The sequence below is a fragment of the Equus asinus genome, chromosome 2, assembly GCF_041296235.1.
Source record: "Equus asinus isolate D_3611 breed Donkey chromosome 2, EquAss-T2T_v2, whole genome shotgun sequence".
NCBI classification, from domain to species: domain Eukaryota; kingdom Metazoa; phylum Chordata; class Mammalia; order Perissodactyla; family Equidae; genus Equus; species Equus asinus.
Window position 1 is genome coordinate 104,908,619 of NC_091791.1, and position 18,224 is coordinate 104,926,842.

Genomic DNA, 18,224 nt, shown 5'->3' on the forward strand with positions numbered 1-18,224 from the left:
AGGGAGTTGCAGGCATGTTAAGTGCCCTGCCTAAGGGTCCAGTGTTAGTGTGTGGCTCCGAAAATCTCCCGTGTTTTCCATCTTCTCCTCCCCTCGTCCCCTCACACATACTGATGTCTTTGGCCTGGACTGGAGGCCAGAGTTAGGTCTAAATCAGAGATATTCCGTGTAATTCTTACTCTGCTTTTTAAGAAAAATGGTTGTAAAATTACACCCCTATATTCTGTGGGTATAATACAGGCTAAATCATTCCACCAGAAATAAAGCAACATTGACTAAATGTCTCTCTTCCCTGGCTGACCTGTGAGGTGGGCAGGCGGATGATCTGTTTACCACCAGGGCAGTTACAGGAGGTGCTCATGTCTTGTCTTCTGTTACCTGGTTCTGTAAACCTCGGATCCTGGAATTCACAAGTGAATGCCTTATGTGTGCCATTTCCCCAGTGCCCTAAATTACTTGCTCCAAGGAGCTGCTGTTCAGATGAAAAACAAAAGCCCTCAGTGTGTCTTGCTCGCCTGATGAAATTGCCGCTGCGGTTTCATCACGGGGACACGCTCTCTGGGTTGAGGTAGTTAAGCCCCTTCCCCCGCTTTCCTGCAGGAAAGCATGTTCTTGGCATATCAGACGAGAAATTGAAGTTGCCTTGCAAATTGCTTTCTTGGGATTAAAAAAAACAAAAAACCAACTTGCATTAATGTTGTGCCTAGAATGACTTTGCTGTGTGAGCAACAGGAGTGCTTCACAAATTTGTTATGAATGGCCAGTGTTTTTATTACCAGATGTAGAATAATGCGATTTCCCAAACTGGATAGATGGAGAACTGTAGAGCAGTTGGGCGAGCTCCGGCCTGCAGCCAGATCCAGCCCACTGCTTGTTTTTGTTAATAAAGTTTTATTGGAACGCAGCCATGCCCAGCATTTACGTATTGCCTACAGAAGCTGCTTTTGTCCTACTATGGCAGAGTCTGAGTAGTTGCTACAGAGACCATGAGGCCCCAAAGCCCAAAATATTTACTCTCTGGCCCTTCTCAGAAAAAATGGGCTGATCCCTCTTCAGGGGGCCGAGGGTGCTTTGCGTGACTGCAGTTTCATGGGAGGTTGACATCTTCTGGACTGTTCCAGCATCTGCTCCCTGACCTGGGCCCTGCTGCTGTGCATGTCGCTGGAGGGTGCAGCTTCCTCCAGGTCCCCGGGGGCAGCCTGCTGGCCTCTGTCATGTCCTATGCCCCTCAGCACAGAAGTGCTTTTAGATGCAGCCTCTCTGTTCTCCCCGGCTCCTCACAGCCTCCCAGCACTCAGCCCTCACAGGGGCTCTGGAAGGAGCCAGGGGAGACCCCCTCAAGGTCCTTTCGGCTCCACCTTCCTTGACCTGGGCCTCCCATCAGCTGCCGGCTTGACTGCACTTTACTTCGGAGGCATCTCTCACATGGGTGCCCTTCTTTGACGTTCTGCTGGTGGTACCCTGCTGAAGCCTCATTTCTCACCAGTACTCTTGAAATAACTGCCTCGGCAGTTTCGAATCACTCCACGCTATGCAACACTGCCAAGATAATGTTGAAGGATGGCTTCCGCTCAAGAACCTCCCTTGGCTCCCCATGGACCTGCAAATCAAGGGCAGACCCTCAGCCTGGCCTTCAAGGCTGTTGTATCTCAGATTACTCCTCACAGCGCTCTGAGGCCAAAAGGTCATCTTCCCTTAGCCCAGGGGTGGTCTGAAGTTTCCTTCCATCATGCCATGCCTCCCATACACTGCTGATCTTTGCTTTTGGAATAGTGTGGCACCTCCCACCCCTCCCTTGAAAATCCAGTTCATCCTTGTTGCATCCCAGTTACATTTTCCTCCACGTGCAGCCACATGCATGTTCTCATTCCCTTGAAGCTTCTGCCACCCTGTTCCCTTTCCCTGTGTTGTAGGCTGTGTTGTTTGTTTCTCTCTGCTCTCCCCAGATTGCAAACTCCCACAGGGCAGGGATTGCCTCTCCATCATACTTAGGTTTCTTGCACCTCCCACAGAGCAGGCACGCTGTGTGTGGAATTGAATTGGAAGTCACACAGAGCATGCACACCCGTGACGAGGGCAGCTCTTTTACGTGCACCTACTGTGTGCCAGCTGCTCTGATACACGATCTCATGATGCTGATTCAAGCAAGGATTGTTGTCCCCACTGCCCAGGTGTGGAAACAGACTCAGAAAGAATGCCTTGGCCAAGTGCTGTCAAAGCTAGATTTGAACTTGAGGCTCCCTGTTCCGGTAGTGCACTGATGTGGCCAGGTTACCCTGTTGTAGACACCCCTGCACACACAGCCCTCTGCAGTGTCCACACACTGTGTCTTGTATGCACACACATGTACCTCCAACTGTCTGTGTATTAGAATCACCTGGGGGACTTTGAAAATATTCACGCCCAGGCCCAGATGGCACAAATTATATCAGAGTCCGGGGGTGGGGGTGCTAGGTGCTGACTGGTGTGTTTCAAAAGCTGCCCAGGTGATTCCCATCCAGGCTCCTTTCCCTAAGCCAGAGTAAGGAGGGCTTCTGGGAGCAGTCCTGGGCTTCAGCTGCCGCTGCTAAGAACTTGGCTGCTGCTTCAGCAAGTTTCTGGTAACCTTGGCCCTTTGGAAGGTGACGAAGGGCCCATCTGTACCTGGCCGTGGTCTCTGGGTGTCTCCTGTCTTACAGCATTTACGACAGCATGGACTGAAGTCTCCCTTTTGGGCTGGGCCCCCATCACTGCAGTTGGCCTGAGTGTGCCTTAGGCACCCTAAGAAGTGAGCCTCCCCAAAATGCGACCCAGCTTTCCCATACAAGGAGAGCGCGTCTCTAGGAACTGGAAATGACTGTGTGCTTTCAATTTGTATCTGATTTTAAAAAAACTCTTGAATCTTGAGTGGGGGTAGGCTTGGTGAGGAGAAGAGGTCCAGTAGAGCAGTGGTTCTCAAAGCGTGGTCCCCTGACCAGCAGCATCAGCATCACCTGGGAGCGTGTTAGAACTATAAAATGCCAGACGCATCCCAGACCTGCTGAATCAGAAACTCTGAGGCTGGAGCCCGGCAGTCCAACACCCTCCTGGTGATTTTGCTGCCACTGAAGGTTGAGAACCACAGCTCCAACTTGACGGTGAGTATGTGTGTGGACACCTGGAATGCCTGTGGTATTCAGCCCCAGCTGGGCATCAGAGACCCCAGGACTTTTATAAAACCTTGGATTCCTGAGCTTCCTCTCTGGGTTTGGGAATCTATTTTTAACAATTGCTCCCGGAGATTCTAAAGTGCCAGCCGGGTTTTTTTTTTTTGAATTGTGGTAGTGGAAACCTGATAAATGTTGCATGCTTTTAATAATAACTTCATATCCACTTGGCGCAGGAGAAGAACACTTCCTCTTTTCTTTTCCTCCTGGAGTTGCGGCTCCTTCGTCTCTAATTATCAAGACGTTTTCCATCCATCTTGTTACCATTAAGTAAAGACAGCCGTTTGCTTTAGCGTGCATCGTCCTCGTTGCTGGACTGTTCATGCCACATAAAAGCCACAAGTGGGTTTTATGGCCTCATGCATACTTAATTAGTCCATCTTCTCAAAATTGTGTTTTGAGTGAGTGAAGACATTAGCCTCCGATCTCATTGATCTGCAAAGCATCTTTTCAGAGTGTTTGCATAGCTTAACTGTTGATCCACTGGGGTGTCCCTGAGGCCTGTGAGAGGCCACTGGTCAAGGAGGTACAGACCCTACTCCTTCCTGTCACCCTGGGCCTTGCTCTGCAAAGAGCAGGTTTGAGGCAGGACAAGAGCTGCAGGCACAGGCGTCAGTGCTCTCTCTAGAAGAGCTGATTATTTTTTGTTTTGCCCACAGCTGTCTCTATCCCCACCACCCTTATCGGTCATCATAAATGTCCACACCTGCGTGATATTTTATGACAGGGCACACCTGCTGAAACGGAGCAGTTGTCATGTTTCAGATATGCTGCCTGGTATGTATGTCACTAAGCCTCATAGTGGAAATGAAATATGGCTTCTGCTCCAACCCTTCCCAACTGCCTGCCCTTTCTCCCACTTCCCTTGTCCTTTACGCCTGTGGTGGAGGTCACCAGGCTGCAGACTCACCAGACTGCTCGAGGTGAACTGGGACACCCAGAGGACCCTGCCCAGATCTATCCCTGTTCCATTTATGCATCCGGCCTCTTCTGGGCATCTCTCAAGCCTCAGTGCAAAGGCCTGGGTGAAGGCCCCCTGAAGCTCCCCACCTCGCCTGCCTTCCTTTGCGCTCCCACACTGCATTAACTACTGTCAGCCTCTGTGAGAGCACTTACTCCATCACGCTTGTTTGTGTTATGAAGGAGAGGAGTGAATAAATGAAGCCTTTGTTTTCACTTGCCCAGAGCTTTCAGAAAGAACTTCTTTGGGAATATTTGCAAGCCATTTTAATGAGACTAGGACTCACTAAATTTCATTTATCTACAATTGCAAATACTTGGTTTGAAAATTAATGGTCTAACCACATAACCGAGGCTGGTTGTGAGCTGATCTTGACTTGGTTAGAAAGCACAATGGAAACAGGAATCAGAATTAGAATGCGGGCGATAGCTGGACACCCGGACGTCCTGTTGTTGGTTACAGATGGGGCCGTGCCAGTGTTAGAACCCTGCTCCTCAGCGCTCGCCCTAGGACCCGTGCTGAAGGAAGGACCACAGCAGTGTGTGCACTGTGTTAGCACTGTGCTGCTCTCCCTCCACAGAATCACCAATGGGGGGTTGTAACAAAATCCCAGGGCCCAGGCTGCTCCCCAGACCGGTTGAGTCAGAAACGTGGGAGGGACCAGGCATCTGAAATTTTTAGCGCTTCCAAAGGTGCTTTCATCTGAAGGTAGCGCTGAGAACCACTGGGCTAAAGAAGTCTGTTTAAATGTGTGGGGTTGAACACGAGGCTAAGAGGAGTCACTGGGCTTCTCTACTTTTCTATAATAAAGGCAAATAGAATAGAGGCACGCTACTCATCACAGGTGTTTGCACATAGGCACATGTGTGGCCATTGCCGCGAGGGTGGGGATGCACGGATATTGACAACAGTGCACTTATTTATACATTTGGAGGAAAGTTACACCCATGAGACCCTTCTTCCTCCCTTTCCTTAGCAGCACATGTCCAATTGATCAGCAGACACGGCCCCGTCTCCCTGAGGATAGAATTCTGCCTCTACAATGCTTCTGCAATTTCCCTGCTCATTTCCACTGCTGCTGTATTGATTCGGCCTTTTTTTCCTCCCTTCTCTCAGTAATAGTCCAGCCTTTTTCTCTGCTGGCATTCATTTCTTTACTCTTCTGCCATCCATTGTCCACACTGCAGTCACATCTGGTGTCAGTCTTATGCTTTTAGAATCTCTGATGTTCCCGGATGCCCACAGAGAAATGATGATAATGGTTCTAGATGGCCCTTACCTAGCCTTTGAGCGTGTATGTTCTTTACTCGTGGCACCAGCTCTAAGAGGCAGCACTCTTCTCTCCATGTTACAGATGGGAGAGTGAAAGCACATGGTCAACTGTCCAAGGTCACACAGAATCAGGATGGCCCTGGGCGTTCTGGCCCCTGAGTGCTGGCTCTGCACCCCTCCGCTGCCTCTCCCTATGCTCTCCTGCCAGGTCTGTGCTAACGGACTTTTCACAGCTTATTTCTAATCTTCCCATACATCCTGCCAGGTAGTTGTTTCTCCTATTTCACAGAAATTAAAGCTTGGACAGGTTAAGTAACTTGGCCAAAATCATAGAGCTAATTAAGGAAATAGTAGCTGGGATTCAAACCAGGTCTTCCTCCACCATCTGCATTCTTTCTACCCTACTGCCCGGTTTTACCTAATTTCTTGAGAGTGATATCGGTGGCTCCTTATAATCTGTCGCCAACCCACCTCTCCAACTCTTTTTCATTCTGTTGTTAAATCATGTCACCTGACTTTTGCTCAGGCTGTTCCTTTTGCCAGGAATGTTCTTCCCTGTCCAGCTGGGGCTGTCAGCCCTTCCACGACAGATACTGTGGTCTTGCTGATGATACCCTGAGTGGAACCTGAAAACAGCAGGCGAGGGAGGCCATTTGCATTTTCTCTCCACTTCAAGAAGCCCTAAACTAATGCATCCCCTCTTGACTCCCCCTAGTGTGATGTTTGCAGCATGAATGTAACATCCAGTCGCTTTGCATTATAGTTGTATACTTGTTTACTTTTCTGCTAGGTGACATCCTGAGGCCAGGTGTCATCACTTCTTCATTTTTCTGTCTCCTGCGTCTAGGGCACTGCCAGGTCAACAGCAGATGTTCGGTAAATATTTGGTAAACAAATGGAGGGCAGACAAGAATACAAAGGTTGAGAAAGTCCTCAAAATACCCCCTCCAAGGGGCCTTAGTGGAGCTGTCCTGCACAGAACAGGGATGTATTTACCTGGCCTCCAGGGAAAGGAACTTTGTTTGGAAGCTTCTAGAAGGAAGGGAAGAGCTGATGATTATCCTAATGAGCTAATCTAGCTTGTCCATTTTGCCACTCAGGCTTTTGTTTCCTTTTGTTTTTATGTATTTCCTAAAGGTATGCTTTGCTAACCTCTGGGTAAAGAGGCCCTTGCTCCCCAGCCCGCGCAGCATGGGCCTTCTAAATAGGATAGAGTAAAGAGCACGTGAGAACTGTGGGCGTCCTATGAGCCCTAAATGGTGGGGCTAGGGGCAGTGGAAGTTGTGCTTCCTTAATAGACAAAGAACCTTTCAGGATAGAAACAAGTGCCAGGAAAAACTTCTTTGCCATTGGCAAAGTTAATTCTTTAACCATTGGATTAGGATGAGCATAGTAAGTAAACATTTCGCGGACCCTTCAGGTTTAAATCACTTTCTGCAGGTGCCTTTTTGCAGCTGGTAAAAAAAATTGCAGGTTGGGAGGGTCTGGGACTAGCAGGGACCCTGTGAGGCCGGAAGGGGCTGCCTCGGTGGTGTCATCTGGGTCGGCGTTGAGATTTCCTTTTGCATCCCGCAGGTGAGCGTGCTGACCACGCTGGAGCGGAGGTTCAACCTGCAGAGCGCCGACGTGGGCGTGATCGCCAGCAGCTTCGAGATCGGGAACCTGGCGCTCATCCTCTTCGTGAGCTACTTCGGGGCGCGAGGGCACCGGCCGCGCCTCATCGGCTGCGGCGGCATCGTCATGGCGCTGGGCGCGCTGCTCTCGGCGCTGCCCGAGTTCCTGACGCACCAGTACAAGTACGAGGCGGGCGAGATCCGCTGGGGCGCCGAGGGCCGCGACGTCTGCGCCGCCAACGGCTCGGGCGGCGACCAGGGGCCCGACCCTGACCTCATCTGCCGCAGCCGGACCGCCACCAACATGATGTACTTGCTGCTCATTGGGGCCCAGGTGCTCCTGGGGATCGGTGCTACCCCCGTGCAGCCGCTGGGCGTCTCCTACATCGACGACCACGTGCGCAGGAAGGACTCCTCGCTCTACATAGGTAGGAGCTGCAGCAGCGCCCTGGGCGTGCGGTTCTTTTTGGGTTCCTGCTCTGTGTTAGTAACCAGGGTGTGTGGGGAAAGAAAGGGGGGCCCGTGAGCTTTTTATTTAGCCCAAGAGCACTGGTTCTCAGACTGGGCTGCACAGCTCTGGGATTTTGAGAAATGCTGCTGCCTGAGTTGTACTCCCAGGAGTAATGATGTAGTTGGTCTGGGGTGCAACCTGAACATGGAGCCCTTTTGAAAATCTCCCCAAGTGGTTCTAATGTGCAGCAGAATTTGAGCTCAGCTGGGCTAGAGCGTTAATAGACCTTGAACGGGCAGACATGGTCAGAAGGAGGTTTATGTTTGTTTATCTGCTTTTGTGTGTGTGTGTGGACTTTGGGCTATCTGGCATTAGCCACGAAGGCATCCTTGGGGTCTATGCATTGGAAGCTTCAGTTTTTAATAATCAAAACGATCTTCTGGTCATTGTCCTATTGAAGCTCAAAGGGAGAGAGCATTGCATTGTTGGTATTTGGTATCATTGGAAGTTGGTAAATTTGAGTAGTTTTTTTCTGTAGTGGAGATATGCACTGGAACTGGCTATTTAGGAAGAAATAAGGTACATCTGAGTTTTAAAAAATTATTTTGCACATAATAGTTTCTGATATTTTATGCTGGAAGGATGGAAGCCATTTGCAGGTGTAGGGTTGGGAAGTATCTTAGTGGTGACTTGCTGTTACAGTAAAAGGGGTCCTCAGTCACTGCTTCCGGACACTGTCACATGGTCATTTGTAGGGCTAGGGCTGGCCTGCCCAGCATCTCCATCCGTTGTGTGCCAAGTATAATTTTGCCTCCCACGAGCTGTTGGATTGTTATGACATATCCCCAGTCTCTGAGTGCTAAGCTTTGGAAAAATTACCTCTACCTGCAGAAGCTTAGTGCCTCCGGAAGGAAGGGTGCCTTGAGGTATAAAGTTAATTATAATATGGAGGTTTAGCTTAAAATAGAATTTGAACAGAGCTTAACATAAAGCTTCATATTTGCCAAGCTTCCACCCTACGCTGCCCAAGCTTTCTGAGACAGGAGGTGTTACACACCTGAATGCTGAGTTTCCTCTCTGCCTTTCTGTCCCAGCTATGGCATAGACGCCTTTGTGGAACAAACGTGTTGCAGACACTCTATGAACAGGCTCAGGGTGAGAAAGGCAGAGAGAGTATGTGCTTCCCCGTTCATGGTGGAGCACTCGTGAGCCTGGTCACCGCCTGCCTGTGGAACGTAAAGTAGAAGAGAAGACTGCTCAGGCTGAAGATGGCCAGCCCCTCCCTCCATATGCTTAGGGGCTTGCATAACTGTGTGAAGGTTGGTGCAGTGGGGAGCGGGGGCTAACGAAATCATTGACATTTTGTTACTTTTAAAGCTGGAGTGACAGCTACTCCACGTGAGTCTGTTGCAGACTAAGACACGGGCCACAGCACTTAGCCAAAATAGTCTCCTGAGGTGGTCAGACGATTGGCCTCTAACCAAACTGATGTCACCCTAGGACCCTGGGAGAGGGGTTTTTATTCTGGTAGCAATGACAGCAGTAGATAAATCTGAGCATGATTCTTGTCTCTAATGATAGAATAAATTTAGAACTTTCTCTCCACTCTCTCTCCTGAAGTCACGCCCGTGCTAGATCACCTCTGCGGGGGCTTCCTGCCTGGAGCTTCAGGCTCAGAGCCCTCTTCCGGAAGTCTTCCCTGATGAGTTAGGCTGTGGTTGCCTCCCACTCGAGAGGGCCTGGTTTTTGTGTGTGCAAAGCTTTAGGGTTTGGAAGCATTTTGCTTTCAGGTGTGGGAGGGGGAGGCATGGGCAGTAGGGCTGACCGTGTGAGGCAAGGGGCCTTCTCCAGTTCGCCTTGACTATGCAATTTATGAGGAGTTTTTGGTAGGAAGAATGTTTTGGCCAAATTTCTCCTTGGGCGCCTTTTCTTCTGTGGTAGTAAGCAGCCAGAGGTTTGAGAGTCTCTTGTTTGCATGGTGCATGGAGATCTTGGGGGCTTTGGTCCCTCTGGCCACATTCCAAAACATGACAGCACGTGCCCCTGGAGATGGACTCTCTAAGTCTTTCCAAACTGGGTTTATGGGTCTGTGTTTACAGGGAGCAGCAGAGAGCAAGCCTTCTGCACAGATTGGCCTCAATAGGTGGCCTTTGATTCCATGCATGGTTTGAATTCTCGAGGAACAATTTAAGAAGACCGTAGCATAGCAGAGCATAACTGGTTCATTCATTTACTGTACGGGTCATAAAAAAGTGTTTGTGATCACGAGACTATTTTAGCATTTATCTCCCTTAATAGGGTGCTAGTTCCAGGAGCCACTTACCTTTGCTTCAGGAAGTGTTTGGGGGAGCCCACTGAACAGGATTGATATAAATTTATGGCCTCTTAACTCCCTGTGGAGAGGAGGGCAGTCTGAAGGGACTGGGACTGTGGGTGTAGACGAGTACCTGTTGGGGTAGAGTAGCGTGTGCCCCCTGGTCCTAGCTTCTGCACAGCTGGGTAAGAGAGAGAGGCCCACAACCAGCTGTCTGATCATACGCCTAAGATGTGAGTGTGGCTCGGAGATTGAAAGGATTCTGGATATTGCGTGTGTAGACACAGGCTTGCTCACAGCGGATCCCTACCTGTGGCTGTCAGCAGGGAGGGAGATGATAACCATGCAGTGCTCGGGCCGCAGGTCACTGGTGGCAGGACCTGCCCCCCTGGGTTGCCTGCATGGTGGGTCACCAGATGGGTGACCTCTGTGGCCTGGTCATAGATCCCACTATAACCGGGGGAAAGTGATGCAGGCTATCTTGAGTCAAGCTGATATTTTCAGTCAAGCTGAAATGACTGTTTGCTTTGGCCTCTTGTGGCCGGGCCACTGCCAAACTCTTGGATTCCTCCATGGGCCATTCACAAGGGGCTTCTCTGGCTGGCACCATTCTGCGGCCGCTCCTCTCCAGCGTGGGGAGGGAGCCAAGGCAGCTCATTACCAGGAGTCAAAACCCAATGAATGGCGACGCGGCTCTGCTGGCAGGCTTTTCACTACGGCAGAGTGTGGAGCCAAGCCTCACGGTGAGGCTGGATGTGACCAGTGGGTGGCACGTGGCCCTCTTTCTTCCTCAAGGGACGGATCGGGCAGATTGGCACTGGAAAGGGTTTGAGGTGGGGGCCCAACTTTGGGAGTTGGCTTGTGCCTCTAGCCGGTGTTGTGACCTGTCATTAGCCCAGTTTTCTTAGCGGCTCTGTTTCTTCACGTTCACAACATGGCAGGTTGTATTGTAGGAAGAATGAGTGGGGCAATGTAATGGCCTCACTGTGTTCTTTCATTAGGTTGCTGTGTCAGCTGGTTGTCGCCTTGTTTTTTATTCTGAGGAGGAAAGAGGTGAAATGAGAGTGGTAAGGATTTTTTAAATAACTTTATTCTTAGTTAAAAAATATTCCACGTTCACTGTTGGCAACTTTGGAAGTATAAAAAAAAATAGTTAAAGAATAAGTACCCTTAGCTTTATGGCTATATACAGTTTTTTTTTTTTCTGCATTGGTATGCTTTTCTACAAAAAATATGTTTATAATAAATAATGTTTTGCAATTTCATTTATCTCTTAATATTTTATGAGCATTTCTCCGTGTCACTAAATATTCGTCTATGATGTTATTACTGCATACGTAATAGTCCCTTGAGCTCTATCCCATAATCTTTAATACCCTTTATTATTGAACATGGGTTTGTAAAATTTTTGCCATTATAAATGAAGCAGACAGGTAAGCTGTGATCCTGAGCAGTTAAGTAATTCTCGCTTAAGATAACTTAGCCGAATGGGGCTGAGCTCCAGGTCTGAGAGTGGGGTTTTTTCGAGGTACGTCCAGGATCTGTGGCAAGGCTGTTGGATGGTCCAGGGTCAGGTGCAAGTCAGGGCATTCTACAAGACAGCCGGGGGCCTTCAGGAAATAAAAACCATAGGAGCCGTGGGAAGAGAGCAGTGTGCTGCAAATCCAAGGGGAGACATGCTATTGGAATGGAGAATGGGTGTCAAAGCCAGACTAGAGAGTTGGGAGTAGGAAGGAGAGAGAGGAGGGAAGTGCTGCCTCACAGTTCGGGTCAGGGTTCTGGAAGGAGGTTGTGCCCCTGTTTCATATGGTGCTTTGAGTAGGGATGGGCACGGATCAGAGCTGAGACTCCTGAGGCTGGGGCAGCTGGTCTGTTCTGCCTTCTGTTCACCTTTCTCTAGCATTGTGGATGTGCTACCCTCAGAGGGCTGGTTATTGCTCTATTGAACCATGATAGCCATTAGGAAATTGTCCTTGTGTTGTTAGAAATCTGTCTTCTTACAACTATCCCCACGGTGCTTCTGGTCCTGCCCTCTGGGCCCTGAAAAATTGTGATCCCTTTTCTCTGGAGAACTTGCCTGATAGCTGAGCACCAGTCTCACATGGTTGGGGATGAGGTACCTAAAATTTATCTCTTCCGTACTAGGACCTGTGTGCTTTCCTTAGTGAGGTTTCCTGCTACACTTGAGCTGCTGTTTCCTCTTAGAGAAAGAAACCAAGGGCTGGGGACAAACCAGATAAATGGGGCATGTGGGATGTGCGTACTATACTAGTCTACTGGGGCTGCCATAACGTAACACTACAGACTGCATGGCTTAAACAATGGAAATTTACTTTCTCACGGTTCTGAAGGCTGGAAGGCCAAGATCAAGGTGTCAGTAGGGTTGGTTTCCTTTGAGCCCTCTCTCCTTGGCTTGCAGATGGTGCGTTCTCCTCCCTGTGCCTTCACATGAGCTTTCCTCTGTGTGCACACATCCCTGGTGTCTCTTTGTGTGTCTTAATTTCCTCTTCTTATAAGGACTCCAGTCACATTGGATTAGGGCCCACTCATGTGACCTCATTTAACCTTAATTACCTCTTTAAGACCCTACTTCGAAATATAGTCACATGCTGAAGTACTGTGGGTTAGGGCTTCAACATAATGAATTCTGGGGGAATATGATTCAGCCTGTAACAGGTACCAAGGGGACCAGTACCCAAACCAAGCCAAGATTCTTGTGTCTTTTGTCCTAACTTTTTTATGAGGAGCTGCATTGATGTGTTTTTTTTTTAGGGTACCCCAAAAATTATTTGAGGGTGTAGTTTTTTTTTAACTTTTTATTTTGAAATAATTATAGAATCACAAGTTGTTCCAAGATACAGGGAAGTTCCCTGTATCCTTCATCCCATTTCCCCTGATGGTAGTGTCTTGCATAACTGTACTACAATATCAAAACGAGGAAATTAACATTGGTGCAATCCATGAGGTTTATTTTGATTTCACCAGTTTTATATGCACTCATTTGTGTATCTCGGTGTGTCGCTGTATAGTTCTCTGTAATTTTATCACATGAGGATGATGTTATTTGGTGATCATTGTGAGTCATGTGAGTGTGTTTGGCTGATATACACACATGCAATACCAACACACAGTTGCATGCTTGTGTGCACACACACACAGGAAGATACAGAGATAGAAGGCTGCAGGTAGAGTGGGAGGGGGCTAGAGGAAAGTGATTCTTTGAGTTGGCCTTTCTGTGGGGACTCTGCGTTTCCAGAAGAATGAGGTCCTTGCAGGATGCCCAAATAGAGAGAGCAATTGCTCCAAACCGGGAGGCACATATATTAGACAGGAATGTGTCAAGTTTTCTTTGTTTGTCACTTATATTGAAACCCAGTGGAGACCTCCGTGTTCCAGTTAATGATGCAAAGAGAATTATTCACAGATTTCATCTGCCAAGTGTTTATTTAGTACAAAGGTCACTATAATTCCAGCCAGCAACCAAAGAGAACCGAATTTCTCTTCTGAGCCCTGGGAGCCCAGAGTTATTTTGCTTCTGATGAGTTTTTATTTTAACTTGACGTCGGGTAAAATGTGTTTTAACTCTCCAAAGAGTGTGGGTCGAGTATGGATCAAATACACTGTGACTGCAGTTCATCTGAAAAGATAATTAAAAAGCTGTCCCTTGTGGGAGCCAGCATAGCTCATTATATTCTTGCAACTTCATTGATATTGTAGTTTCCCTCATTAATTTCTTTTTTTAAATAAATGATACTCTAAAACTGGTCAATTGGTTTTGGCTGTGTTCCACTCGCTCTCCCCAGCTGCTGGTCATGTGCCATTTTCGTGTGTGTTAGCAGCGTGCTGGGGAACGCGAGTGTGGCTCTTATCTGGTACTTCCATGTTACCCGTGCTGGTGGGTGTTTCTTATCCATTTTCAGCCGCTCATAATTCATGCCCCATGGTTCATGGAGTCACTGCTGTGCTCATTGCTGAGTGACCTTGGACAAGACTCAGAGTGTGGGCTCTAGAGTCTGCCAGTCTTGAGTTTCAAATCCTGGCTCCTCCACAGACCTGCCACCAGGAGTTTGGACACGTTTCCAGCTGACCTGAGCCTGTTTCGTTATCAGTAAAGTGACGGTGGGATCTGCCTTGCAAGGCTTTGTCTGGGCATCAGGTGTCATGTCCATCGTGGAGGTCAATAAGTGCTATCTAGTTCCTCTTTATGGTCATATCATCTCCATTTCCAGATGAAGAAACTGAGGCAGGAATAAGTGACTTATTTAAACACACAGGCATGTCTTCCGACAAGAGTCGTGGGATCCTGATTTTCAGCCCAGGATGTAATCCATCTACTAGATCTGAGAATAGCAACCTCTTCAGCCCTGAGTTAAATCAGCAGCGCTCCCCTTTGCCTGCAGACCCCTTCCTGTGGCTCATTTCAAAGGACGTGAAGTGCTGGCACTGCCCCAGGCAGCAGGTGATCTGGTTTGTATGAAGTGGGAGGCACCGCAGAGTATGGCCATTGCCCCCAACATGATGTGTTGGTTGGTTTTCTGGGTTCCAATGTGTTGCTTCTTAATATTGGTTTAATTTTTCAAAAGAATGTATTCTCATTTTAGTAAAATTGGGAAAAACGAAAATGTGAATGGTTGATAATCCAGGTACCTATAGAAAATTAGTGTCAATATTTAGGTATATTTCATTCTAAGCTTTTTTCTTTGTATATATTTTTAGTTAGTTAAGATCATACTATAAGTAAACCTGCTTTTGATCAATTGATATAAACTTTTTTGTATATCATAAACAATAAACATTGTTTTAGGTAATTGCATTATATTTTACCAATCTAAAAATGCTGGAATTTCCTTGTTGGAACTTTAGGTGATGAACATTTTTGTGGCTATAGTCTCATCCACATTTGCTGGAAACTTTGAAAGCTCCGATTAGTTCAGATCGGTTCAGTGTAGCTGGAAACCAGCCATTTGGCCTAGCTGTGGCTTTTTCCAGAAGATAAATGAGTGAGGCACAAGGGTGTCATGAAAAGAGGCTTTGGGCTGGCCCTAAGTGTTGGTGTCCTTGTTTTGAAGCCCCCTCCCACATCTGCTCAGGAGTAGCAGTCTTCAGTGCTGCAGGGGCTCAGCTAGCAAATGAGAAAAGCAGACTGCGTGGAGGCTGGGGAGCCAACGGTCCTTGCTTCGTCCTCAGCCATTTGTTGCCCTGTGGGAACTCAGTCAGTCATGCCAGGTCTTCTGATTTTTAAGAGAGCGTGGAAATCTAGATGTTTCAAGTGGACTGAATTGCCAACTCATTGAAATCGTCTCCAAGCCGTCTGTGGGTCAATGATATGTAAGCCAGCACAAATACATCAGTGGTTTACCATTTTGGGCTCTTTGCGCCAGACCCTCAATTTCCAAGTGCATTCACCTTTTGAGTAGCAGATAAATAAAGCAACTAAGAAAGGAGGAAAAGAAAGCAGTCACACATCATGACTGCCACCGCCAGAATAAATAGTGTTATCTACTGTGGTTTCAAATGATATGGGCTTTGGGTTGGGAGAAGGGGAGAGGGGCTCTTGGGCAAACACAGGACACCGGGGCAGAAATGAGTGCCTACTGCTGAGCGGCCCTCTCAGGGTGCTCTTCTGGCCAAGGCTTTGCCTCCTGCTCCATAACAATGGGAATCGCAGAATGGAGAAGAAACTTACCCACTTTTTCAAGCTAAGCATGGCCAGATGAAGAAAAATGCTGCTCCCAGATCCCAGAAGGGAACTTTGGAATGCAGAAACCAATACCATTTGGGGCTGGTTGGGGCCTACGGATGTTTACTGTGTGAGAGCGTCTTTGCTAAGGGATTTTAGAGCAGAGCATTGAAGTGTTTGATAGACAGGATGTTGAGGCCAGAGAGGCCCAGGCGGACCTAGAAGAGATTTGTGGGAAAGGTAAAGATGCACACGAGGAAGTTTTCCTTCCATATGAACCTCAAAACCTCAAAGAGTACTGCTTACTACCTCTTTACCACCAACCTCTTTCTGTACCTGGCTAGGGAAAGCAGACCCATTTAATTTTCTTTTCAACTGTAATGCAGGTATTGTTTTTGAAGTAAAAATATTTTGAGAGATTTTTCTGAATAACACGCATATTTCTTTCTTTAGTTTATTTCTCGACTATTTACTTCTCCTGTCTGAGAGAGAATCAGCTTGGCTTTATTTCCTTTTCTCCTTTCACCTACAGGAAGCGTTCTGTGAGAGCAGATGCTGTGAAGGTTTGGTTTCTGTAGAGGATTGTGATTTGCTATTCTTAACACTGGGATTAGAGGTTAATGGCCTTGCTCTTCAGTGGGAAGTGAGTTCTTCATGGCTAGAGAATTCTTTAGTGTTAAAATGCCTCATGTAAGAGTCTTTGTTGTGGATGTTTGCTTTTGTCCGTGCAGCATCTCGTTTTTTTGCTGAGAAACTAGCTATGCTCATCCCAAGTGGTTCTTGTGAGCTGCAGAAATAACCATGTGGTCCAGGCATGGCCAATTATGATAGAGAACTGCAAGGAGTGAGACAATCAGAGTCTACCATGAGGTTTGAAATATGGACTAAGAGAGAAAGAGAGGTCTCTTTCTCATCTTGGACTGCTAACTATAACAACTGTGAATGCCCAGAGATTCCAATGTCCGTCTTTGCTGCCACATGCAGAGGACTTGACCTAGGAATGAAGACAGCACAAAGGAAAGTAGACCAGGAGAAAGAGGGCAAGAGGGCTCCCTGGATCCAGCTATGCCTGAAGCTAGCATCCCAGTTAGCATTCCTTTTAGAATCCCAGTTACTTGAGCACATAAATTATCTTTTCCAACATTTGCAGCCAAGAGGATCCTGCCGAATCAGCCTTAAATGTCCTGTGTGTCATGTAAGCGTTGGACTAGATTTCTTTCCTCTCATTGAGGTTTGACCACCTTCAACCGGGATGAGTGTTTTTGTCCAAGGAGACACGTGTGAGGCAGTTGTCCTCTGATCAAAGTGCTAGCTCTTTCATAGCATCAAGGTATTTAAAACAAAAGTATTTAAAAATAACCTGTTGCAGGCTTTGTTGCAGGAACAGTTAAGTGTTTAATAGCAAATCTCTTGTGCGGGCTGGAGAGTGTTGGCTTATTCAATGGTGCAGTTTATTGGATGGAAAAAACGTGACCAACCCTGGCTCCTTTACATGGCCGCCATTGCCAAAGCTGCCTTAGCACCCTCTCATGACTTCGTGTTGTCAGGAGTGGATAAGCTGAGTGTGCTCTGTTCCCAACTTAGCTTTTCCATTTCATTCCTGCCAAGCTGTGTGTGTGCGCATGCATGTGCATGCTTATTTTTGCCCACATACAGACAAAATCTGAAGGTACTAAAAGCATTAGGTGGCCAGTGGACACTCGTAAAAACTTAGATGTCGCCTTTAGAGCTGAGATTTAGGAATTTACCTTAAGAATGTCAAGAGTAATGGAGGACTGCTTAACTGGGCTCCTTGAGGCAAAAGGTTCTTGCTTTCGCTGGATTCTCGAAGAGGTTCGTGACCGAAAAAAAGGTTAACACCACATGAAGTCCTTAGGTTGGGCAGACCCTGATGACAGGCATCTTGGGGTGAGATAAGCCGCGATGGTTGAGGTGATAGGCTGTATGGAGTGACAGATGGCATTCAGGGACTGGAATGCTGTTCACCGCTCGGCTCTTAACTTGGTCTGCTCCCTGGGCAGCCACTGTATTTACAATAGGAAGCATCGCTGTGGGTGAAAGGTCAGAATGCCCGCTCAGCTCAACAGTGGGACAAGCCCTCCTAGCCATCCGCCTCCTATGTCCCCCCTTCACACCCCCCCCCCAAATTCCTTTGGGGCTGAAATTTTCCATCCCTTCTCTCAGCCTAACCGTAGGTGTTTTGGGTAATATTCAGCAAATTTTCTGTACTGGTTTGAACTGATGCACAGATAGGAAAATCAAAACTTGGTTTTTTTTTGCTCTAAAAGCAAAAACATTTTAAAAATGCACTTGGGTCCTTTATGGAATCTGAACTCTCAAAGTCAAAACTTTCCATGTGTTCTTGTTCGGAAAAATCCTCTTGGGGCAATTGAAAACAAACAAATAGGGATAACGTTGTGAGGGACTCAAAAAATCATCTGGGGACATGAATGAACTTGGCAAACTGTATGGGCAAAACTCTTCATCCCAAACTTTTTGGTATAGTTGCTGCCTTCCAGAATCCTCCTTCTTGTCTACTAGTTACCACTTCCTCCTCGTTCAGGTGTGGGAGGTGGAGGGGAGCTTGGAGTTGAGCTCATCCTAATCTCGCTCCAAGGAGAGGTGCCTTTCTCCCTTTCTCTCTGATGTCCTGAGCATGTGGTACAAATGGATGGATTTCCCACTGGTTCCCTTTCTGGGCAAGGCGTTCTTACTCTAAGAACCTTCACATTTGCCCACCTGCCTTGT

General features: G+C 47.6%; 1 protein-coding gene across 2 annotated transcripts in view; it reads left to right on the forward strand.

Moving 5' to 3' along the window:
* Positions 1 to 18,224, forward strand: part of SLCO3A1 (solute carrier organic anion transporter family member 3A1) — a 288,987-nt gene that overhangs the window by 53,052 nt on the left and 217,711 nt on the right. For both annotated transcript variants that reach the window (XM_044761768.2, XM_070495863.1), the window contains exon 2: positions 6,994 to 7,459. In XM_044761768.2, coding sequence (XP_044617703.1) covers positions 6,994 to 7,459 — 466 coding nt within the window. The remainder of the gene's footprint in view (positions 1 to 6,993; positions 7,460 to 18,224) is intronic.